Genomic DNA, 26,175 nt, shown 5'->3' on the forward strand with positions numbered 1-26,175 from the left:
CCTTTCGCATCACACAACATAAGACAATATACCTTCATCCACAAAACAAAAATGGTCTAGTCAAATTATGTGCTACCCAAATAAAGGTTGTTGGTGGATCCATAGTGTCCAACTGAAAACGTTCCTGTATGCCACTTACAGCTTTATCTTGGCAAACATCTTCCTCTTCCTAATATCTAGTAGTGAAATACACATCAGGCCACAGGCACAACAATGCCAAACTCGAATATCCCAAATTCAAGGGCGAACAGACCACCACTACATTGGAAACCATCAAGGATAACACTGGGAACGGAGGTATAGGGAATCTGAAAATGTGATGTTTCATCGTCATTCTTAAATTTAGAGCTGGCTATTTAACTCCGTCAATTCATGCCTCATTTTTCACCCCTATTGATAATGTTAAATTATTATTATTATACTGTCCTGTCACCACTTCATAGGCCCTATATGCTGTCAGAGGACTCAAATGACAACTGCACCCAATGTTACTAGTTCGGTACGGTCGGTTTCTGCTGACTTCATAATTCCATACTTTCTTACCTGCAGTCTGATGCTGCCAGCTATGTTCGAGCAGTACAGGAGGTTGTAATGCCGCTTGATGTGGTTGATCAGCATTTCATACACCCGGGATGCATGACTGGAAGGTAAACAGTACAGCTTCGTCTGCAGACAGGTCATGGGTAGAAAGCATGTATGACCAGATAAAAATGAAAGTCAATCACACTGTGCCTGAGAAATCTAAACTTGACACACCTAGTCACGCTAACAGACAACAATGTCTTGTGTTCTCTCGCCTATACAAGATGCACACACTAGCTGCAGCGGTTTCAGATTACTGAGGATAATATATCATAGGGTAGACATTGAGAAACAATGTCCTAGCCAGGAAGCCACATAAGTCCACCTCTTGAATCTTCACCCTGACTGGTAAGGGGTGGTGGACAAGACGAAGGATGCAAAGATTGACCTCTGTCCTTGCACACCTCCTCTCAAGGCACACATTCAGAGAAAACGCATTACACTTCATCAAAACAACCATGAAGAACAGCAGAGTTTGGCTCTCAGTTTGGTCTTTTTTTTTTCTAACAGGAGTCTGCATAGAAAGCAGAACGCTCTAATTGGCCATCGCTGAAGAAATCACTATGGCATTTATGCAATTGTAGTTGCACGCTCACCCATTTCACAGTCTGACTTTTAAATATGAAATAATAAATGGAGCCATTGGCACACTGCCACCATTTTTGAAGGGGTGGATGATGTGTGTTGGGGGAGTCTCACATTAAAATAATGATTAGTTTGGCAAGCACATTGTCGTACCAGGTGCACATCAGTGAATATGTTCTTGTAATTGGGACTTGAGAGCCAGAACATGCCAAGCAGCATAGAAACTGCACAATCCACTCACTGTGTATGTATGGCACCAGCACTGCACCGTACCGCCAAATGACAGGAATGTGCACATATTAACAGGGATCTATACCTAACACAACTATAAATAGAACTGATTCAGCTATATTCAGTAGTGCTAAAACAGTTTCAGAGTGGGGGTGCTGCCATCAATGTTACATCACTGAATTTATAGGTATTCTGTAAATTCCAGGCATCACACAAGTGTTGCAAATGAGCTACGCCCTTTCAAAAGGACAGTGGTAAGTGGAGTAGGATGTACCAGGCGTTGCATTTTGGAGCACACTATCACAAATGTATTACTAAAGCGTGGTGGCACACTTTTATTGACAGTACATTTTCCATTTGAATGACCACTAACTTTGCACAGACAAGTTTTACTGATAAAATTATATAACATCCAAACTATTATGTCTGGAAATTGGGTGTCGGGGATTATTTGTCATTTGCGCATCACCAAATGAAGTGCCTTCATTTATTTTGATACTATTAAAATCTTTCTTTCAATCACACTCGGAATTAGAAAAAAAGTGCCTAATTTGTGCTTTACTCACTGTTAATTTTGAAATTTCTGCCCAGTTCATTGATAGATATTTACATTTGGTTGCGTTAGAAGAAAACAACATCCTACAGCCTTTCTTCCACACAAGCAAGATTGTCACACAGTTCACTTTACAAAATCCGCACACTTTGCAGTTAGAGAAAGAAGAGTGAACACCGGTCTAAGTACTAAACGATTAAGCATCAATATATCAGAAGACTAGACTGTCATTTGATATCTGTATTTGTACGTGCAGCAAATGTGAAAAGATAAAACCAACATTTTAAATAACCTTTGATGCTCATTCACTCTCTGATCTTCAGCACGGTTATTTTGGGGGTGCTGCAGCACCCCTACTTCCAAACACCTATGCCTACATTTTACAATAAGCATCCACATCTACTTCATCTGGAGGGACCACTGCTAGTTTTCTTCCACAGCCAGGGAGTTTATGGATTGCTCTCACGCGTATACATGCATAATAATGGCCATTAGTGTTTACTATAAACATTTGTCTTGCATGAATTCGATTTGCTCCCACATACCTGTAGTATCACTATGAGACCCAAAACTCCAGTCTTCACATCTTCCAAGGAAGCAAGCTGATTTTCGCCAGCATCAGCAGGCAGTGTAAGGGAACGTGCAACCACCTTTATAAGAGGCAGAGGAATGCAAATGTTTCAAATAAAATAAAGGTGATAGTTAACTTACTCAAAAGTGTGCAGGTGAATGAACAATGCTAAGAGAAGATAATGAAGCACATTTAACAAATGATCTCTGGCATCTGCTTGTAAATCAGGAGATGTGTCAAAATAGTTTGAGACAACAAAACTATACAAATATTCTCCATTAGCCATCAAGAAAGCCATGAATCCGCACGGGAATCAAAGGATAGCACTAGGAACGGAAACTCTGATCTCAAAAACAGACCAGGAGTTGACAAGCCGGACAGAAATTGGCTAAGCAAGACTTCTTCATTCAGCAACACAGACAGGCACATTCAATATTTTCAGAGGGAGACCGTAAGCATCACAAATCGAAAGACAAAAGCAAAGTCTTTTTACATAAGCACAGACCTGTGCCCCAAACAATGGTACTTGACTTTACAGGGATCCAAAGGAGACCCTACTAAGATGCCAAGGAGTTCCACAGACTAATTTGTATAGGACGCTGAGCCATACTTTCCTACCACTACCCTAATGACAACCATCCCTGAAGCACCTGTCCCACATACACTGAAACCGAGAAGCCACAAAGTTTAAAGAGCAATTCAAATTGAATTCTCCTCTCCCAAAGAAGCTCTTAAGGTAAAACCTGGATCAATATAGATTTATATGGCTTGCCATTTGAACTAGCTCAGTGTATCAAATTCATTGGCTTTGGCAATTCCAAATTTACTTCAGAAACCCAAACAGCAAACAAGTGTCAGAGCAAGGCTGCTAGGATTTATGTTTCAAGCAATACTATGGGCCTCACTCAGCTCTAGAAGGGTGAAGATTCCTTCCTTAAAAGAAACCTTAACAAGCATTTACAATGCAACGGTTTCGGCTTTGAAAAAGTTTGAGCTATTGGCATTGTAAATGACAAAATTTGTATTTGTGTTGGTTTTGAAAACAGATAAATAAATGGCATTGTCCTTTACATTGCCAATTGCTCTAACTTTTCCAAAGGCGAAACCGTTGCATTGTAAATGCTTGTTTATTTATGTGTTGGTTTCGAAAACAGATAAATAAATGGCTTTGGCATTTACAATGCCAATAGCTTAATCTCTCGCAAATGTGAGACCTAGTAGACCTAGTAGTAGAGTGAATAATAGTGAGTAGTAGAGCGTGAGTAGTAAAGAGTGCGTAGTAGAGGAGTAGAGAGTGTGTAGTAGAGTAGTAGAGTGAGCACTAGAGAGTAATAGAGTGATTAATAGAGAGTGAGTAGTAGTGAGTAGTAGAGAGTTGTAGAGAGGACTAGAGTGAGTAGTAGTGAGTATAGTGAGTATTAGAGAGTGAGTAGAGAGTAGTAGAGTGAGTAGTAAAGAGTAGTAGAGTGAGTAGGAGAGAGAGTATTAGAGTGAGTAGTAAAAAGTGAGTAGTAAAAAGTGAGTAGTAAAGAGCGAGTAGTAAAGAGTGAAAGAGTGAGTAGTAAAGAGTGAGTAGTGGAGTAGTAGAGTGTGAGTAGTAGAGTGAGTAGTAGAGTAGATTGAGTAGTAGAGAGAGCGAGGGGAAGAGAAAGGATTGGACAGGAGAATGGTGAGCGAGTGGGGAGGCCATTGTCCAAAGGGTATGACTGAAGCATGGTGTGCTAGGGCACTGCCTTTCACAGAGAGCACAACTGGGCACTACAGTTGTGTCAATTATGCAGCTTTTCTGCTAACCCTGCGTGACACATAAATGATAAGACGTGGAAATTGATTTTCTGTGCATATTTCTCATGTGTGCATCACACATGTAAAGTGTCTTTTTGTTTTGATCCTATTAAAATCTTTGCAACAATCACACTTCAGAATCACAAAAAAAGACTATGAGCTTCATTTGATCTTTTCTTACTGCTGAAATATTTCCACATATTTATCAAATTTATTTTGCAAGCATTCTCAGTTTGCCAAATATTACAAAACACTTGACACTGCACAGCTTCTTCCATAGCTTGTAAGCACTGCACTACCTCTCGCACCCCTACTTCTGCACCCCTGCCCTTAGACCACCCACCAACTGCAATTTACCTGGCCCAGAGTTTTGGTCTATACTATGTCCCTCGTGTGGTGTTGCAGAGTAAAATCCTTCTCGAACAGGACGTGCAGCCAAGCTTTAGGAAAGTGAACAGCATGTGCAGGGAAACTTTATGTAAGTGCCAGGGGTGGTGGAGCAATAAGAATGATCCTATCAACGTTGCAGGTTGCCCTGTTTAAAGTGCAGTGTTACTGAAAAGTAGACTTGCAGGATTAGGGGTACGAGAAGTGCTGCTGGCAGGAGCTGGAGAAAAAGACAGGAATCAAAAATGTAAAGTACCCAGAGGTAGTACAGATTGCAGTTTGTGGTCCAGAGGATAATACTTCATTAGCCATTATGAAAGAGACACAGACACAAACTTTTTTTATACTATTATTTGAAGTGTCATCTTATAAAATTCATCAATGGGTGTTAGCGGGCACAGCGTCTGATTCACATAGCCAAATCACCACTACTTATCCAATAAGAGCAAAGTACCTACAACCATGCTCAGTGATTGGGCTTTGGAGTTCTGAATAAAAACAAATGCTTCCACAGCTTCTTGGTGGAGTTTGAAGGAGCACGAAAGGAAAACCATATGCTAACCAGCGCCACAACACACAAAACCACAGAATGCATAAATGCACTGTGCAGATGAAGCGAAGAGCGGTTTAAAGCTGTTTAAGTCTGTTTGAAGAATAGCCAGTACTCTCTAGTGCTGAAAGGGAAATGTGTATGCCTTAGAACCACTCCAGGTAAGATCTTATGACTGCAAAGTATGTGTAATGCAGCAGCACAGAATAAAGTTCAAGGATTGTCCAATTAGAGCCCTGAATAAAGGGTAGTGTAGGGCCCATGTAGCTAAAAAAACAGCTTTAAAGGTGAGCTTTGCTTGTCTGAGTTGTAAAAAGTTAGAAATAGAGACGGTTCATGTTTGTGTGTTACATAAAATCTCAAGACAAGGTGGTCAGCCACACTGTATTGTGCTTTTTTGTACATTTTTTTTGCATAATGGGACAAGAGTGGGCTGCTAGTTCCTGACCTTCGAAAGATGTGATCACCCGAGCAGACTCATGTGCACTTAGGCGTGGAGTCTGCTTGCTCCAATGGACAAGTCATACCGCGCACCCCTAGTGCATAAATGAAAACCGCCCTGAGGCAGAAATAAATATCAACATGCAGCTATATACAGGTTCAGGAATTGCAAATAACTTATTAAATTTGGCAGAAAAAAATGGAAAGAACAGAGTCGCAGGCATTTTGAAGCAAAAAGTAGCTCCTCCTGCAATACTCATTCACATGCTCTTATATGCCTTTGTGAATTGGCCTCAAAACATCTAAAATGGGAAAAATTGTATATTCATATACGCTAAATGCAAATCGAAAGGAGTCTGTCCTCGTTGCACTTTTGACAGTAGGGAGTTGGACATTCTGGGATGGGTATAAGAGTATGTAAACGAGTACTGCTGAAAGACTAGTTTATGTATTTATAAATGTGTGTGTCAGTCTTAAAGCGCACAAAAACAGCCAAAGAAGAAATCAAGAACAAACACGGACTACAGGACAATGAAGGGGGAAAAAAAGAGCGTGCACTCGAGTGCCCCTTCCCCACCCTTCTCAGAAGTGCAACAGGCTTGGGTGGAAAAGGGGAGAGACAACGCTCCCCTCCACTCTGCCAACAAGCTGTCTGACATTAATCACTGTCAAAGGTGCTTTTTCAGTGTGCCCTGAAACCTTCCAGAGAAGCAGATTTTGAACTTACAATGACAAAGAAAATAAATGGCAAGGTGGCCTTCCAGGAAGGAGGCTGCAGCACACCAGGGGAATGGGAGCTTGGACCAAGAGAACCGGGGAAGGAAGAAAGAACAGGGAACTTGCTCTCCAGGTATGGCGCACTGCCAAGAGCGTGCATCTTCGAAGCGCTGTGAATTAAAGGCGCCTTTGTTTGCCCAAGAGTAGCCTTCTGATTGACTCCTGAAGGATGAACGGGTCCGTAGGCCCGCTGTTAGCAGGCCCCAGTTACTCATGCATGACACGGGGCATACTTAGATTGCTGCTGAGAACTGGGGTGCAATATGCAGGGTACGGGCTCACATATTGCCATCAGTGTCAGCTAATTTTGCACCGACATGTTTAGTGTAAATGTTGTTTTTGCACAAGACAATTAGTGCAACTCAGTTGGAAAACTTTCCTGGAATGGTCTATTTTCATAAATTCTGAATCGTCCAAAAACCAATAGGCCCCTAATAGATACAGTTGGCTACCTTATGTCACTGATACCCTAAAGTTTATCTGTGCAGATATATATATATATATATATATATATATATATATATATATATATATATATATATATATATATATACACACTATAAGTACTTGTGTATTTCTGAATTTAGTTTTCATCTTCTCTTACTTTGTCCCTCATAATGTAACCACATTCTAGTTTTCTAGTTTGACTGTTTCACAAAAGTTTCTTATGAACAGAAGAGGCTCATACACTTTTCTCGGTGAAGCAGCTCGACTTCACACCCTTTGCACACTGGGCCTCCGTCACTGACACTGCTCCTGAGGCGGCCCTACTGAGTGTGGGACGGCGGCTCACTTTCATTCACCAGCTCTTTAGCTCATTAAACTGTTTTTCCTCTCAGCATTGTCCGCCATGTTTGAACTGCTTTGCCGCTAAACGCTCCTAAGCAGTTGAAAGGCCTGATCCGCACAGGGCCAGCCCTCCTGTGTTTTGCACTGCGCCATCTTTGAGGTATTAGCAGCGCAGGGCGATAAGGGGATTGGAAGGCCCGGCTTGAGCCCCTCTGCTCTGTGTTCCTCTGACACCGCATAGTTCCTGTTGCTCAGCTGGAAATGTCGAGCCGGGGTGCTTTAAAAGGGAGATTATAACACTTGCGCTGCCATCGATGCTCTCACTTTCGCCTTCCCTACTGTCTGAAGGAGTCACGGCGGACAATGGTCCCCCGTGGTTCCCAAACGCCAGTGAATGGGGACACTGTTGGTGGCATCAGTCATTCAGAGGGAGCCTCGGCGTATTGTCCTCCCCAATCAACGGCGCAGAATAGAGTTTGCTGGTGGCTGCCAAAAGGTTAGCAGCGCCCATGAAAGGGGGTTCCCATTATTCACTGCGTTTACAGAACTCCCCCTTTGTTGGGGCCGGCCCGTCGTTTCACGGCGGAGGTCCGGATCTGCGGCTGGCTGCCTTCTCCAAATGAGCGATTCGTGTGAATGCTGCGGGCCGGCGAGCAGCAGCGCCGCCTCGGACTCGGGGCTTATGTTCGTCCCCTGCAGACGGGCGAGAGTGAGCCGGCCAGGTTTGGCAGAGTCACTGGTTAACGATATCCCTCCTGACTCCCCTGACCCGCAGTTAACACTGAGGCTGCAGTCTGAGCTCCCTGCCCTCGCCGCGGCATCGTGGGAGGTCTCCGAGGGAACATTAGTTAAATGAAGCAGAGAGGCGTTGTCCGTGGCTGCGTGCAAGGGGTGGACAATGCATCGGTATTTTATAGCTCCTGGGTGCTGTGAAAGGGGCCTAAGGTGGAAGAAACCTCGGCGTGAAAAGTGATCATTGTAAGAGCACTTACAAGAGAGGATGTGCCGATGTGGCCTTAAGCAAGAGCTGCATACTTTGGAGCTGGGGAACCAGGTTCGAGCCTGGGCGCCTCCTCAGCATCCTGTAATTCTGGGCAAATCCCTTAATCTCCCTGTGCATACCCACAAATGAACGTGTCCATCGGGTCGAGCTCGCGCTATATATATCTACAGCAAACAAGTCAGGTCCCGGGCCGGCCAGCCAATCACAGCGCGGCCCGGGGAATGACGTCACGGGGGTGTCCCGGGCCGGCAGCCAATGACAGCGCGGCCCAGGACAAAGGGGCGGGACTTAAAAAAAGTCCCAGAAACGCCCCCGAATCGCGTTTTCAAGAGAAAGCGTGATTGACAGCCTCTGTCTCCCAATGGCTAGCCTCCATTTATGGAGCTCGCCAATGGTAGACAGAGGCTGAACCAAAGTACATATGTAGGATCATGAGGTTTCGCCGTGGGCGGAGCAACTGCTACGCAGTTGCAACGCCCAGGGCGACCAGGGCGAAACCTAAAAACACAGTTTCATGCTGCAGCATGCCTCAGAGAAATTATAACCACACCACCCAAACACAGACTTTAGTTCATTCTTCAAGCTTGCAGTAGTTTGGCCTTATGAAAACCTCACCGAAAATCTCAACCTCTTGGCTTCCTAAGATGCTTATGAAAGAGGCAAGACCTCATAACTATAGACATCCCATGATGTAAAAACAAGAGGTACCCAGGCACTCTTTTCACTCAAGGCCCCAGTCACTGGATCTCCTTCCCCCTTCTCATCGGACTTGCCCAACTATGTGGAAAATCAGACAGGAACTCAAAAGCCCCCTCTTGACAACATATGAAGGACTTTAAAAGCTAGCCTGTATAAATGTAAAAACCTGAACATAGCTCACGTGATATGCAAGATAGTGTATACTGCTGCATTACTGGAACCTCTCAAAACCCCTCATATCTTAAATATAACCAGAGTACTCAGGACATTCAACAATGCCCCCCACGTACAACATGCTGGACAAACATTTGGGAAATGACTGGGCTACTATTGACAATACTGGAAGTTAATTTCTCATATATTTTAAACTTGTTCCAGATTTTTGGGGAACAATTGGCATGGCATTTGACAGTTACTTCTGCCACTGATGGACACACCAGAGATACTTCTGAAATTGACAGGAGGTGGCAGTGTAGGAAAGCGTCCCTTTTTATCATGGTCACACCCACTTTTTGCCACTGGTACTGATGTGTTTAGACTGATGTGCACTGGGTCCCTGCTAATTGGGTCCCTGCTAATTGGGTCCCTGCTAACCAGGTCCCAGTGCCCTTTCCTTAAAACAAGGGAGATGACGGTGCCAACAGGGTCACCAGGACCGCAAGAGATACGCCCACACTTGGGTTTGCCCAGACTGGACATCCAGTCTCCATCCCGTCTGCAGTCTGTTTCTGCAGGCCCCCTTCAACCGGGAGAAACTCCTGCACCGGAATCCGACCCCAAAAGATATCACTGCACCCAAGCCCCACAGCCACAGGAGAGGAGGACCAAAGGTGTCCCTGCGCTCTCGAGGATCTCAAGGATCTAGCCCCCCTCTGGGTTCCCTCAGACTGGCCCCCCAGTCCCTGGTTGCATTACCGGTCCAGAAAATGCACTGTCCATTTCTGAAGACTGTAATAATTCAGAACTCGGAAAGTACTTATCTGATGATCTTGGTAGGTAAATTTATATAAAAGTATGTGTTATTTTTATATATTGGTGTTGGATTTCTTTGAGGGTGTGTCTCATTTATTTCCTTTGTGTATGTAATAATTGCTTAGCACTACCCTCTGAGATACCTAACTGCTCGCCCACACTACCGCAAAATAGAGCCTTCGGGTTGTCATTTGTGCCTCTGCAATTCCTTTGTGGTTTGCCTGGACTCTTTTCAGAGTGTACCTCTTTTTGGGCCACTACATAAAGAACCGGCCTCCTACAATCACACATATAATATTCAAATACAAATCTTACTGGAGAGTTGCCTCACCAAGATGATATATACACTTTTCTGTTGGACAGAATCCCAATCAGCGAGTCACATAATTACATAGGACAACTAAAATAACTTGTGCTGCTGCCACAAAATGGGAAGAAAAGATGAAGGGCTTTCAATATTTTAATTTGTTTATGGGCAAGGCATTCACTATGATCAGAAGGTACAGCCATCAGCTTAATCTATCTGGTGATTCACAACTCCAATACCCAATGGACATAAACTGTACCATTCTGGCAGTGGAAATCTTTGCCAGTGTTTAGTTTTTGATAACAAGCTCACTCCAAGAAAGCTTAAGTAAGAAAAAGCTGTTTGTATTTATTCCTGAATTTTCTTTAATGCAAGAAAAACACATAACAAACTTTCAGCATCAATTGGCTAACTCTGGTAGTTGATGGGTACAGGATCAATGGCGTTAAAACACAGTAGTACAAGAAGAGCGGAGTTACAATGGCTTTTGACGTCAATCTTACTTTTTCCAAGATATCCATCAGGCTGTCAAAGTGGTGTGTGTTGCAACCCTCTGCAAGGTCTACTATGAGTTGTGTGGCCAGCTTTCGGACCTGGTGATCTTTATCTTCTGGAATATGCGCCATCTGCGGTATGACAACCAGCTCAATGAGCTCGTCCTAAAACAAAAGAGAAAGAAATCAACTATGAAGTGAAGAACAGAAACAGTGTTTCAATTAAACCCTATGAATTGTGTCCAAGCTCAACAAGCAACTTCACGACTGGCTGAGTATTGATGTAAGGAGGGTTGGAGGCTGAAATCTGTTCAAGCCTATGGAACAGTTTTGTTATCCAAGGACGAGAGGATGAAGCTGCTACAACTAGAAGGCAGTCTCCCATAGTCAAAGTGTAGGAGTCTAATAAGTACAACATGGTAAGGACCTCAGTAGGTTAAAAGTAGGAGCATGGAAACTGGTCAAACCAATAGAGACTACTCTGCCCCCATGTATAGCTTTTGTAGTCAAAACAACTTGAAGAGACCGCTATGTCACAGGATCTGAGTCTAGTCTGTAAACCCCACTTGACGGCTCAGTGGGACTGAACGATGCATTTGAATACCATTTAAAACAAGAACCACAGTACAAAAGGAAATCTCAAACAATTGAGTCAGAATTTGGATGCCAATGAACACTTGATCAAAAACAAACAAAAAACCTTTACCAATGAAAGCTCACATCACAATTGTAAAGAATTATTCAGGCAATATGACTAGCCCTGTAGGTCTATAGAAGAACAAGTTACTTACCTTCGGTAACGATATATCTGTAAGAAACATTAGTTAGTGACAGATTCCTTACCTTAGAATTACCCCCGGCGTCAGACTGCATCCGGAAAGTTTTCGTCAGCAGTACCCCTGCACGTCGGTAGGCATCGTCGTGCGGCTCCGCGTACGTCGTTGGCATTGTAGTCGCCAAGGTGACGTCGCTGGAGCTACTTAGACGCGCCCAGGCGCGCGGATGTCAGTTCTGTACACGACTTTCCATGCCAGGAACGCAGAGCCATGCAAGATACTGACCACTGCTGCATTGAAACTAGGGCCCTGAAAGAGATGAACTTAACCCTAGAAATCAGTTCGCAATACAGGGAGGATGGGTGGGGCAGTAAGGAATCTATCCCCAACTAATGTTTTACAGATACATCGTTACCGAAGGTAAGTAACTTGTTCATCTGAAAAAAACACGTTAGTGATGATTCTTTACCTTAGAATAGATACCCCAGCAATACCAACCCCGGTGGTGGGTCTGCGAACCAAGGTCACACCAGAAAGTCACGGAGAACAGAACGGCCCAAGAAGCCGTCTCTCCGGACTTGACTGTCAAGGCAATAATGCTTAGTAAAAGTGTGCAGCGAGGCCCACGTGGCTGCCTGACAGATATCTTGCAGGGGGATAGCACATCCCAATGCAGTAGTAGCTGCTGTCGCCTTGGTAGAATGGGCGCGCAACTGCATCGGAGGTTCCTTTTTAGCGAGAGAATAACAGGCAAGACGACCCAACGGGAGATAGTCCTCTTGTGTACAGCCTGGCCTTTCTTGGCGCCTACGTAGCCAACAAAGAGCTGGTCATCCACCCGGAACTGATGTGTGCGATTCAGGTAAAATGAGAGTGCACGTTTTGAATCCAGACGATGGAGCCTCTCTTACTCTCTGGAAGGGTGCGGAGGCGGAAAGAAAGTGGGCAAGGTGATAGTTTGCCCGATGTGGAAGGCAGTGACAACTTGTGGCAAGAAGGAGGACGAGTGCGAAGCACAACCTTGTCCAGATGAACCGACAGAAAAGGAGGCTTAGAGGAAAGAGCCTGGAGCTCACACACGCGCCTAGTGGAGGTGATGGCAACCAGGAAACAGACGTAGAGGACAGTTGTGAAGAGGCTCAAACATGCACACATCAAATATGTAATAACCAAATTCAAGTCCCACTGCGGCATTACAAACGGAATAGGAGGGAAAAGGTGAGTAATGCCTTTGAGAAATCTATTTACAACAGGGGATTTGAAAAGAGGGCTGATCAGGGAGACTGAGAAAGGCTGAAACTGAAGAAAGGAAGCCCTTAATAGTGCCCAGAGCAGAGCCCTGCTGAGCCAGAGAAAGAAGGAAAAAACAAACTTCTGAAAGAGGTGCAGAGAGGGGATCCACAGCCTTTGCTGTGCACCATGCCACATGGATTTTCCCAGCACTCGACTTTTTTGTTTTTTTGTTTTTGGGGGTACATCCCTATCTCTCAGCATCTCGCTTATACTTCGGCGATCCGCCCGCCGATTCCACTGTGCCTGTTTCTCTGCGGCAGCTCTAGCCACACACCGTTCCATTCTTCAGTCGTGTAAGCAAGGGCCTGCTGTTCTCAACCCCCACACCTCTGGTGGCTCTCCCCCCGGTCCTGATCTAGGCCCTTGGCGGGGGCACACCAGCCCTGCCCGCTAGTCTCCTTCTCTTCCCGCCAGCCCTCCGGCTTACTGTACTTCACAACGGGCTCTCACCAGGGCATGCCGGGTCCTCCGCTTCGTCTCCCTGCTGTGGCCCCACTCCGTTTGCCCGGGGCCCGACATGGATACGCTCACAGGGTTTTCCATCGCGATTCGGGACGTTCACTCCCCGTTCACCGTTAGCGGTCCTTTGGTTGCCAGTGTGAACCCCTCGCCTCCTGCCGGTTGGTCCGAGCCTCCGAGTCGTACCTTTCTGCATGGGGCCTCAGCAAGATGGCACCCGCAGCTCTTGCCGACTCAGGTTTCCCAGCGGCTGTTACGGACGGTGAAGCAGATTCTTCTCTGTCTGTGGATGCCGTAGGGCAGCAGCGATCTTTCTCCCTTGAGGAGTGTTTTGTGCGCCTGGAATATTGCGGCTATATGCTGGATAATTATTCACTGGCGGGAGCTCCGGCAAACGTGACTATGCCGCCATGGGTCCAAGCCACGCCCCCGCCAAGCAGTAGTTTTGTTGCACCACCAGGATAGTCACAGCCCTAAGGTGGGTTACCTGATGTGCTCCACGAAAGAAGGGCTCCACTGTCTTGTTTGTGGTAGCATTAGGAACTCTGGGACAGGCTTACGCCCACTCCCCACAGGAAGTGGTCATATAGGAGGTTTTAGTGACCCCATGGGTAAGCAGCCCATTGGCTATTAACCTACACTCACCTTAAAGTCCCTAAATTTAGTGTTTATTTTTTTTTGTAAAAACAATTTTTATTGACAGTCAAATCCAAAAAGAGATTGTTACAGTCAGCAAAACAATGCATTGATTAATGACAATCCAGGATGATAACACTTTTCATATATGAAGCCATTTATAGAACAATCCCCATAACAGTCCCCGCCCTGCCCCCCACCCACCCTTGTCAGTGCGCCCTACGTCCTTCCCTAGTGAGCTTATAACCAACAGAAACTCTCCCTCCTGTCAAATCGCCAGCTATAATCTAATTCGATGGGGGAACCGACCCTCCAGAACCCATGTCGTGCATGTAGTAATCGTGTGTTTCATTGGAAGTAGGGAACCCACTAAAGTATCACTCCTATGCTGCTGCCCCATCTACTTCCTCACTTAGATTACTCTCAGGCAGCTGGAGTGCTACCACCAAGGCCTCCCATGCTCTAGCTACCTCCAAGGCCTTGTCGTTGTCTAGGCGCCTGACCTGTTGCAGTCGTAGTGTGCTCTCAGCCCTTGCCCAACGCATCAGAGTGGCCCTCCAACGCAAGTAGCTGGGACCCTGGTTGGATTTCCAGTGCATGGTGATCTCTTTTGGCTAAAATCAGGCCCAAATCATAGAACTTGCTAGTGACCCGAGTCCGGGGGGTGTGAGGGAACCATAACAATAAGCAAGTGCCCATATCCACCTCTATCTGCCGGTCCGTGACAGCATTCAGGCAAGCCAGCACCGCTCCCCAGTAACCAGTCAGGCCACCACAGGACCAAAACATGTGTGTGAAGTCCGCTCCAGCCGTCCCACATTGTGGACAGAGCGACGATGCGCCCACAAAATATTGCGAAATCTTAACTGGTGTCAGGTATGCACGGTGCAGCGTAAAGAACTGGACCAATTGGAACCTGGCATTCCTAGTGCCCTTCCATGCGCGGCGTACCAGCTGCGGCCACGTCGACTCAGGGATCGGTCGCCCAACATCACATTCCCATTTGGCTCTCAACCCATCCATGGGCAGTAGGGCTTCAGTCGAGAGCCTCCGATAGAGGCAGGTGGCGGCCTTGTAAGTACCAGCCGCCATGACCACATATTGGCAGCTCACGGATGTCGGTGGCTCGGTGAGCCCCCCTTTCCAGTGTCTCCGAATACTGGCCACCAGCGCGGCATGCAGCAAGTAATCACCTCTCGGGAGGTCATAAGAGTCTCGCAACTCTTGGAATGTGAGCAGCGTACCATCCTTGTAAAGATCTCCAAGCAAATGCAAACCTAGTTCCTCCCAGGTTGCCAGCGCAGACCAGTCACCCCCATGGGGGAAGGCCGTGCACATCCCCAGTGGAATTTCAGGGGCATACGGGCGAGCGGTACCCGAGCGCCTATGGCAACGAAGCCAACAGCTACGAAGAGTACGCTCCTCCAGAGTGAGCTGGGTAAGGTCCAGCTTCTGGCCCAGAATTATAAAAGAGATGACATGTCTGGGAAACAGTCTGCCCGGCATCCCCTCCGGTCCCCGGAACTCCAAAGCCACCGCCTGGGTAAGCCACTGCAGTTGCGCCGCCAGGAAATACCATTCGAAATCCGGTACCGCAAGCCCCCCATCTGCCCTAGGGCACATCAAAGTGGCCAGCGCAACGCGCCGCCTGCCTGATCCCCAGAGGAACCCGGAGGTTAAAGAGCGGAGTCTGCGAAAAACCGACGCCGGGACCCAGATTGGTAGGGTGCGGAAGAGATACAATAAGCGTGGGAGCGCTACCATTTTCAGTAATGAGGGTCCCCCCGCGACCAACAGAGGCAGTGTCCGCCAGAATCCCATGGAGCCCTGCAGGTTCCTGATCGCTCTTTCAATGTTACCCTCCAAGAGGGCCCGTGAAGAGAGATAAATATGCGTACCCAGGTAAGGGAGGCAATGGTATTCCCAGCGCAAGTCACCCTCCGGCTGGGAGCCATCCGTCTTCAGCGTCAGGGGGAAAAGACAAGATTTTCCCCAGTTGACTCGTAGTGCCGAGAGGCGGCCAAAATCAAAGAGCAAGCGCTCGGCACCACGCAGGGAGCTGCTGGTGCCCGCCAAAAACATCAAACAGTCGTCCGCATAGAGGGAGATGTAATGGGAATCACCTCTCAGCGAGAGACCTTCATAAGCTTGGCCCATACGGGCGTGAGCCGCAAGCGGTTCGATAGCCAGCGAGAATACTAGAGGGGACAAGGAGCATCCCTGTCGCGTCCCCCGACCAACCCGGTACGCGGCGGAGATGGTAGCACCCGTCTTGACTCGAGCGGTGGATGCGGCATAAAACAAGGCAGTCCACTTCACAAACCGCTCACCCAGTCCAAAGGCACCCAGTACCCGTAGCAGGTACGGACACTCTACGCTGTCAAAGGCCTTCTCGATGTCAATCGAAAGGACAGCGGCATCAGGGAAGCCTTCAACATTATCCCCATGACACGAAGCAGCCAACGCACACAGGCGGCAGTGGTGCGTTGGGGAATAAAGCCCGCCTGATCGGGGTGCACCAAAGCTCGCATGTGAGCAAGAAGCCGCGTCGCGAGAACCTTACTCAGGATCTTATAGTCAGTCGTGAGCATGGAAAGCGGGCGATAGGCCGAGCGAGAGCTGGCATCGCCGCCACGGCTTCAGTAAGGGTATCACTAAAGCCTCGGGAGTGGTCGCAGGTAAAGCCCCGGCATCCCAGGCTACCCGGTAAACAGCATGCAACCGAGGGGTCAACACATCCGCGTAAGTTGCATAAAATTCAATCGGTAGACCATCCGCACCAGGGGTCTTGCGGCGAGCCATGTGCTTAATAGCTGCGCGTATCTCCCCTTCGGTGATTTCCCCGCCTAAGCGGTCCACATGATCCGGATCGAGCTGAGGAAGCCGCGCCGCAAGCAAGAAGTCGTCAAGCTCCGCAGGTGCACTCGACATCGCGCTCCTATAAAGGCGTTCATAGTATGCCAAGAATTGGGCGTTGATCTCCGACTGAGTGTAAACCAGGTGCCCCTCCGGGGTAGCCAAAGGCACAATCGGAGTACCGCGAGTCCCAGGATTAGCTGGCCAGGCCAGTAGGGCGCCCACCTTGTCGCGTTCAGCATGAGCTCTAACAAGAAACTCCTTATAGTCAAAGCAGCGGAGTTTCTCCATCTTTGATGCAACTTCCTCTCGCGCAGCTGAAACGGAGTCGTATGACTACGTCGCTCCTCCGCGCGCAAGCGATCCTCACTCAGTGCGACGTCCTGCAGGAGGGTCTTGCGGGCTCCCGCGGTAGCTGAGATACACACTCCCCGAATTACCGCCTTAAAGGCGTCCCACTCCAGCGCCCTACTCGCTGCCGTACCCTCATTAGTAGTAAAATAGCCTTCCACCCCGGTCCGTATATCAGCTTTAAACGCCGCGTCCTCCAGCGCCAGCGGGTTCAACCGCCACGTTGGGATAGCTTGGCGCTGCCGTGTCCATTGGACCACCACCAAGCAAGGGTTATGGTCAGATATCGTTTTAGCCAGGTATCCGCTGTGGCGGATCAAACACTGAGCGTCCGGTGAGCAGAGAATGCTGTCAAGGCGAACATGCAGAGCATGCGGGGGGGGGAGTAAAAGGAAAAATCCCTCTCAACAGGGTGTTGAGTACGCCATGCATCGACCAGGCCCCAGCTACTTTGCCACTCTCGCCTACTCTTCGCTAGCCTGCCCTAAATTTAGTGTTTAGGTGATTTCCCGACACCAGGAACTCGGATGTGTCTGTCTGAAAGAAGAAGAAAGACAAAGAAGAGCCAAAGACGCAACAACTGTGGATCTGGTGCCGTAACCTGCCTGCCTGCTCCTGTTCAGACAATTGTAAAGACCGACATCCTGCAGCTGTGCATCCTTCCAGAGACTTGGAGGGCTGCCAGCACTTCACCAACCAGCCAGCATCTCCCTTGAAGTGAAGGAGCCACTTCCCTGCAGCCACCAACCGCAAAGTCCAGTTCACCGATTTGCTGACCACTGGATCCAGTGAAACAGCAGCAGTCCAGGAGAAGGTTTCTAAAGCTCCCCGAGGTCATCCCGGTCTCTCTAGCGAGTTTCGAGATGCCAGATCCTCCGGCACGAACACCCACGGTACCGGAGCCCTTGCAGCAGGCAAGGCTTGTACAGTGTCCAGCCCGGACACCAATGCCGCCAAGACAGACCTTCCGACGTGGGATGTCAGCATCAGAGAGGCTATAGTTGAGTGGCCCTGTTGTCCTGTTTTGTCCTCATCTCCAGGTCGACCTAAGAAGGGAGAGCCTCCAACGCAAGCGACCCGCCGGACAAAACACTTCTACACCCGAGACCCACATGCAGAGTCTACAGACTGTGCACCTTTGCTTCAGAGTTCTTCAAGAGTCGAGCCCCCCTTTGGGTTCTGCAGGACTGGTTCCCCAGGCCCCACATGCAGCCCTTTTCTTGCTACAGGTATTCCCATTGACTTCAGAAGTAGCATTCGAGGCTACCCTTGCGACCAGCACCTCTGCACCGGGACACACCAGGGCAGGTAAACATAAACTACTGGTGTTTCGAAGGACCATTGGTCCCTGCTTCCCTAAAGTCCAGAAGAATAACCCTGCAACTCAATTGCAAGTGTCCTTATGCAGTGTTTCTCCCATTGGATATTATTACCACATTCAAGGCTCATGCCTCAAATCTGACAGCTGTATTTTCTGAGTTTATGAAAATCGTTAACTTGAGAAGTACTTACCTGATCTCGTAGATCTAATTGTCGAATATAAAAATATATGTTATTTTTCTAAATTGGTCTGGGGTTTTCTTATGGAGCATGTGTCATTTATTAACTGTGTGTGCAACACATGCCTAACACTCCCCTTTGATAACCCTAAACTGTTCGACCACACTACCACAAAGAGCATTCGGGATTTTTTTTAAAGTCCCTGTAAACTATTACGGGTCGTCTGGACTATTTGCATAGTGTACCCCTTAGGTGCACCACATAATTATATTTTTCCTGTGGATTGTGTCAAAGATTAGAGCGGACTTAAATGGATCCCTTATTTGAAGGTCACACGAAGACTAGGTCTGGCTTTTCAAATTTCAATAATTATCACTCCTTTTATTCTAAATGCCTCATGCTATTGGATTCAGCATTGATATCAGTGACCAAGTGAAGTGGAGGAGCTGAAACCATTATTTTGGCACCCATCTATCCCTGGAACAAACGTTTAAATGGGATCGGACTCCTACGGCTTCATGTGTAGTGGAAAAGTGGAAATAAGCATGTGTGGAATACAACTATTGTCTTCATGGTAGGGCAATCGTGTGATAAAACTCAGAAAGAAGGCTCAGTGTTAGACTTGCATCTTAGAGAACTTAAATTTCCAGGAAATAAAATGCCAAAAGTAGGCCGCATAGGTACCACGTATTAAGGGAATTACTGAAGAGAAGGGCCTGATGGAACGGGAGCTTAAAACTTCCTTCTCTAACCTCCCTCCCAATCCAAGCCCTTTGAAGACAAGAGGTGGGGGGACATATAATTGCAATCTTTCATTTCACAGCATGTATGTTTGCAGATTCTTATGTGTTTTGAGTTTTGATGGCTAAATATATTCTGATCACTTATTGACAGAAAAACAAATTGTTAGCTAAAAACACGGCATAAGCAAACCCAGCTTAGAAATTCAGTGAACTGTGTGAGTAATGTACAATTACAAGTATTATCACTAAAGAACTAAGGGTGGGTAAGGAGCAGGGAAATATTGCAAGGCATCAATGGCCACAGCGTAAAGGTCTTCAATGAACATGTCCCAATTCGAATTAGAATCTTTTATAATTTACAAAACTAACCTCATAAAACTGCCGGTTGATGCTCAGCACAAAAGACAACACATCTAACACTTTAGTCCGGATGGCACTTCGAGTCTCATTTCTGAAAAGTAAAAAGAGCTCCATCAGAAAGGATTAAACATTGAGAAAGAAAATCTAAGTATGAGAAAACTGCTACTGAATCCTGCCCCCCCCCCCCACCTGAAAAACCGCTCCATCAGCTTCTGTAAGTTCTGAATCCAGTTGTCCTTTGCAGGGTGAATGGACTGAGCTCTGTATGTGATGAGGTTCACAACAGAAGATTCCTTGAAATCAGGGAAAAAGTAACAAGATTAATCGAAATTTCGATTTTTTATTTCATCTTTAAAACAAGCACCATCAGTGGTTCTATAGTGTTGGATGGGCAGGAAGGGTTCAGCAGGAAAATAGGATAAGAACATGTGAGTGAGACCAGTCAAGTTAGTAGGTCAAACTCCTAAATACCTACAAATTGGCAACAGGGACAATTAAAGTGGCCGTTTAGAACTTAGAAAAGAGAAGCAAAAATGCCAGCCTGACAAAAAATACCACAATCCTATGTCTATGACCTCAATTTCTGCACTTCGGTAAAGAATGAGAGAAAGTTATGAGACTTAGGAGCCTGAACCAAGGCTCGAAATGATTCTAAAAGGTACCTGCAGACTTAGAATTAAAAAACATATAGAACAAAATACACCTTCACACACACAATATCAATTTAAAAAGCACTATCCCATTAAGGAACAGATATTGGGAAATGCAGCACTTTCATTTTATTGATGTATCAAGAACCTAGCTGCAACAGACCACGCATCAAGAAAGAAGCAGTATATCTAATGCTAAAAGGTAGTTTATTACTGTGAAATCAGAGAAACCCATGACAGAAAAACCATATGGACTATCCCAAAATACATGTGAATATGAATAATTTATTGAAAGTAATAATGATAAAATAGCCTTGAAACAATGTATGTTATTAATATTTTTAAAAATAGCAATGCAAAATAATTAAACAAATGGTAAAAGTTCGAAAATAGGGTACTGGCTAATAATGGGATTAGGTTTAGGTTGAGAGTTGGAGGGAAAGTGAGGGTTTGGAGGGAAAGTGAGGGTTGGGAGGGAAAGTGAGGGTTGGGAGGGAAAGTGAGGGTTGGGAGGGAGAGTGAGGGTTGGGAGGGAGAGTGAGGGTTGGGAGGGAGAGTGAGGGTTGGGGGTGATATTTTTCATCATTACAACATACAGTATTGTGGATTAATTACTGCGCTCAACCTAATTTTGAAATATATATCTGTCACAATGACTTCTTTATTTTATATTCAACAATATTGGTCTTAATTACAGCATTCTTCATTTTCCTATAGATCCAATGAGGGTAAGATAAGGGTTGAATCTAAAACCAAGAGATCTTTTCTGAGGGGAGACAAACGAAGGTCTAGTGAAGCTCTCCTTGTAAAAGTGCTAACAGTGACTAGAGTTAGAGTGCCCATGGATCAGGAATGCAAACCACTAACAGGTGTTTAGAGGCAATTATATTTGTTGAATCCCAACATAAATGAAATGGCCAGAGTCCAAAATCCATAAATGAACATTCTACGTACAAATGCACTTAGCGCAGCATCAGTAACTATTTCATAATATGTCAAATATTTAATGAGGGTAAGCTAGTTTCCATTTATGGTAGCACTAAGCTGAGCACAACTATTTTTTTAGGGAAAAGCGCAAATGTTAAAGAACTAGGCTTGATAGCGCCAAGGATCCTTTCAGAAGGCAAGTGCACTGTACAAAGCAGGAGGGGCCTTGGCACATCACAGACCACCTGAGAGGCAACATGTCATTTGCCACAGTCTGACAGTTTGCAGCAGGTTTCTTAGAGACTGTTAAGTCATTTAGCTCTGTTTTAAGCCTTAGATCTGTTTTCCCACCAAGATCCTGCCTTTAGATACTGGGTAAAATCCAGTTGCTTACTGGTCTCTGATCTGCACATTTCTCTAGCAGTTCGAAGTATCTGTCTTTGGAGCCATGGAAGTCTTTCTGTTCGCATAACTCTTCAACGGCACTCAGCAGGTCGTGGACGATGTACTTCAGCTCCTGGCTACTCAGTACCTGATTGCAGCAGAAAGCAAATAGAAAGGCTATAAACGAGCCACAATGACAACGCATAAACATTTCTCACTCTTGACCATTACTCTGGTGTGTCACTCAAAAACCAGGCCGATGTTCAAGACTAGACAATTTCCCAACAGCACCTATTCCAAATAACTAATTTGAAATTACATTTGGATTTTAACCGCATGCGTGCAGCCGCGATTTTCGCGCTGTGCGGCTTTTTTGAAAAAAACACGTTACATGACGAGCTGAGCTCGTCATGAGCATGCGAGCGGCGCAACTCCTCATGAGCATGGAAGGGGTTAAAATCGGTTGCTAAAAAGTAAGTTTTAGAGTCTAATGATCTGCATACTTTCCTAAAGTCATACAATACCATAAATGCAGCAAGTCAACAACTTTCACCATTACAGAACTGAACTAAGCAGTTTGATTAAGCTGCCCAGCACCAGAACAATAAATACTCCACACAAAATGATGCCAGAAAGCCCTTTTCGCTCTCAGGCTCTCAATACATTTATGGACTACATGGCTCTTTCAAAACACATAGGTAGTGAAAGTAAATAATGCAGGAAAGATGGATATAATTAGCAATTTAAAACTCACAAGTATTGCATGTCTAAGAGTATTTTTCAGAAACCATTAGCACATTTGAATCTTGAAAAGCACAATGACCGGCAGAATTAAGCTATTTTCCAACTTTCTTGGCTTGGAATTCAAATTATGTGCTTGCATGCCCCTTCAGACAAGCTTTAAGAAGCAGATTCGTGAATCTCCATTGGAGTCTAGTGGAACTGAACCTTTTAAACAGCACCATTGCCTTTTCATTAAAAAAATCAGTCTGTGCACCTGGATCTGCTGCAGCAAGCTCTCCATGATGTCCAAAAGAATGTCCCAGGTCACTGCCTGCAGCTCCTTGCCATACTTTTTGATGAGACGTGTCACAGACAGCACAATTTCATAGGATACCACAGCATTTGGGCAGGTCATTGCCTGTAAAAAGAAAAATAATAATTGTCTCAATTACAAATTCACCCTGCTTATTCCGCTTAGGAAGCGATTAGCATCTCCAACTAGGTGTTACATGATTTTCCAAAGCAAACAGGCACCTATTCTTGTAGATTAAAACACAGCATAAGAGCAAAGACTTTACTCAAATTGCCCCCGGCTTGCCTGGACACGGGATCTACTGGTATCGTCTGTGCAAGATGGTACCTCGTATGAAACCTTTTTCCTGGCAAATCCGGAGGCATAACTGTTGCCCAACCTATCCACCAGATATGCGAAATTGCAGAAAGAGGTCTGCTGCCCATGGCATAATTCAGGCAGGAGCAGACCGTGGTTTTACAAATGAAAGTACTGTATATTACCCCATAATTGATTATACATGATAACATTCCACATGGCTTTAAAAGATTCAATGATTTTTTTTAATAATGAACGCTTGTGGGTTTTACGAGTAAGCAGTTAAACAATCCAGAGGAAGGGAAATCATGCAAATGAGTTCAAACCTATTAGCAACATAAATTCTTGACAGAAGAACTAATAGATAATAAAATATCAAAAATCTATTAGTCTCTTGTGGTTAACTCAATTGACTTAGTCGACCAACTGCTGGAGGAATGTGAGCGATATCTGGGCACTCTGACAGAGGGTGACTGGAGGGAGGCACAAGCATCCCCTTGGGAGGCCGCACGTGCACCGCACAACACTGGCTACAAAGCTGAAGTACCTACACAGAGCCTACTTTACACGTGAAAGGCTTTTGGAAGATGGGAGTGGTGTCTTCAGTTGTTAGACATGTTCTGCCCAGAGGGAGGGCCTCACACTATTTGAACAAATGGAAAATTAGTTACCTTCTGTTAGGGGTTGCTTGGGAGAGGTGCCGGGCTGGAGACTCCCAAAGGACTCCAATCTAACTACAATATGTCACAACTGCTATAGTAGCTAACCGATACAAACTAGCCCTGAGCCTCCATCAAAGGAAGGGTGGCGAAAGGGGCGGGACCGCTGCATTAGCCTACAAAGGCCCGTATTTGTTGTCAGGGAATGCCCACACAAAAACAATTCAAAGGTATCCTTCTTGAACCCTGTGGCGAGTGGCCTTGGGTCATAGCTAGAGAACTAAATATCAATAAGGCACACGATAACTAGGTGGTGGCTTGAATTAAGTGATGAAATGAGTTAGAGGTTCTTGTAGAGGATCATCAGAGGTGCTGCCTTCGTCACTGGTTGGGGACACACTTATGAAAACATGATTTGGGATCGTTTCATCATCATTAATTTCCTTGTCTGTAATGTTTTAAAACCAAATAAAATGTTTCATTATAAAAAAACTATTCCCAACATATTTTTCACTGCAGACAGAAGATGGACTGAAATGCCAGGTGTTTAATTTACCCTACAACTACTGCACATCTCCTTTTCCAATCATTTTCTATGTGCTATTTGCCCACCACAGCAGTCCTGGCAGGAATGGAAAAGGGCAGGGTCAGGAGTTTTCACAAGGGCACCAGGATATCAGTCCGTCTGTCATTAAAGAGTCTGTTCTTGTGTCACGGAATGAGGTGAGGCAGGGGAGTATATTTAGGACAGAGAAGGAGCGTTGGCGAGAAATGGATGCGTCTGGAAAGAGGCATGGACTCAGGAAACTGGGACGAAAAACAACCGAAAGAGCTGCAAATGCTCTTCTGCCCTTTTTGCTTACCGTCTGATTTACCTTTAGTGATTTAGACTTATGCATAAACTCTTTTTGAGTGAGGAAGGCCAGGATGACAGCAAGATTATAGTTCAGTACCTGTAGCCCACTGGAAAGACAATCCGATCTCAGAATTAAAAAAAATCTGTTGAGTCCCCATAACTAGGCCCCCTTGTCTTCATCATATCTAGAACTAGCATGAACCGTCCCAGACATGCTAGCATTAATGTATACAGATCGACTGGTCAACAGTGGAGTCCATTTGTGCCCTGTCTTTGCAACACAAAATGGTGGTAACCTTTTTTTGAGCTGGTGATGTCCATCTAGGCCACCCCAGCATCCATCAACACGCAAGTCATCTTTCCTGAACACTCTTTACCTGGCGATTTTCTTGGTCCAGTGAATGTCTCCCTTACTTCCTAATCTTTTACTTAAGCAATGGGAGCAAATGCAGAGTTCAGCTGGAGGTCAATGCACATCACACCCTGACCAGCCAACACTGTCCATACTATGACTCACAAAATCTACCAGCAGCAGGCAGAGGCTGGCTTCCCAGGCTTGATGGATCAGACTAACTTTTAAATGATGAGGAGCTTTAGGTCGTCTCTGGCATTCTGCCTTCAACAACAGAATGATGTAAGTACGGGATACATCCTCAGCAAGTAGTAGTTCCTCTGAGTACATAGAATGCCTGCATTCTTGCGATGAGACAAGACACCCGAGTAGCATGGACAGAAATGCTATCTTCCTTCCAGGCTGAGCCTAGGTCAAGAGAACTCCAGCAGAACAAGGAATCTCACCTGGATCATGAAGCTGTTCAATCAAAAATCAAAAAGGGTGAACTGGGACCATCTCTGGCCCAACATGTGCCTTTAAGGTGCCTCCATGCCGCTTTCGTTAGCCCCACTGAGGCCAGAAGGCAGTCTGGCTTTATGGGGTGGAAGATGTGAAAGTTGTTGTTCATTTCAAGAATCATTAAAACTATCTTTACTGTCCTTACAATTTCAGATTGTGCAGGAGCTTGTTAAAGTTGGGATCCAGGCTCAGCAGGCCTTTCTTCTGTAAACAAAGTAACGTGTTTACTGTTTATTGTGATGTTTGTACATGTGTCATCAACTGTGGATTTTATGTCAACCGATGACAAGCAATAATAAATCTAAAAAATAGTGCAGTCACAACAATGCCCCAAAGGACTAGTGCCAAGTTGGGGCTGGTGTTACTGGATGCCACCACCGCTGGAAAATGTTTACTGAGACCAGTAGATTAGAGATAAAGGCTCCTTTTGGCCACAATATTTGGGGCTGGCCCATTCCACAACGGCCCCAAAAGCGCTGGGATGCCTGGTTTCACCCTGGGGGTGCCCAGGAGTGGACACTCACAAGGAAAACCAGGAAGGGTTCCTAAGCGGTATACGGACAGCGCCGGGACACTACCTCAGGGAAGTAGCTGTGCGCTCTATAAATACCGGTACATTTCCTTGAGTCCCCATGAAATGTAACAGCACCAATTGGGGTCTCAACTGGTCCATGGGCTCCAGTAAACTTTGGGTGGTGCCTCTGAGGAGACACTGGTGACCATGCACAGTACCGCCAAGAGAGGAACCCCATAGACTTTGTTTTGTGAGATGCTGGTTGTTTGGTGAAGGAATTTTGGACCCTACATCCGAAT

The 26,175-nt window shown here is 45.9% G+C and overlaps 1 protein-coding gene across 1 annotated transcript in view; it reads right to left on the reverse strand.

The window, feature by feature from the left end:
* TSC2 (TSC complex subunit 2) overlaps window positions 1-26,175 on the reverse strand; it is a 279,890-nt gene that overhangs the window by 119,822 nt on the left and 133,893 nt on the right. Inside the window, 7 exon segments of the mRNA XM_078664852.1 lie at window positions 544-666; window positions 2,497-2,601; window positions 10,736-10,891; window positions 19,710-19,791; window positions 19,890-19,993; window positions 21,672-21,809; window positions 22,659-22,802. Of these exon segments, the coding sequence (XP_078520978.1) occupies window positions 544-666; window positions 2,497-2,601; window positions 10,736-10,891; window positions 19,710-19,791; window positions 19,890-19,993; window positions 21,672-21,809; window positions 22,659-22,802 (852 nt within the window).

Source organism: Lissotriton helveticus, chromosome 10 (assembly GCF_964261635.1).
Source record: "Lissotriton helveticus chromosome 10, aLisHel1.1, whole genome shotgun sequence".
Taxonomy (NCBI): Eukaryota; Metazoa; Chordata; class Amphibia; order Caudata; family Salamandridae; genus Lissotriton; species Lissotriton helveticus.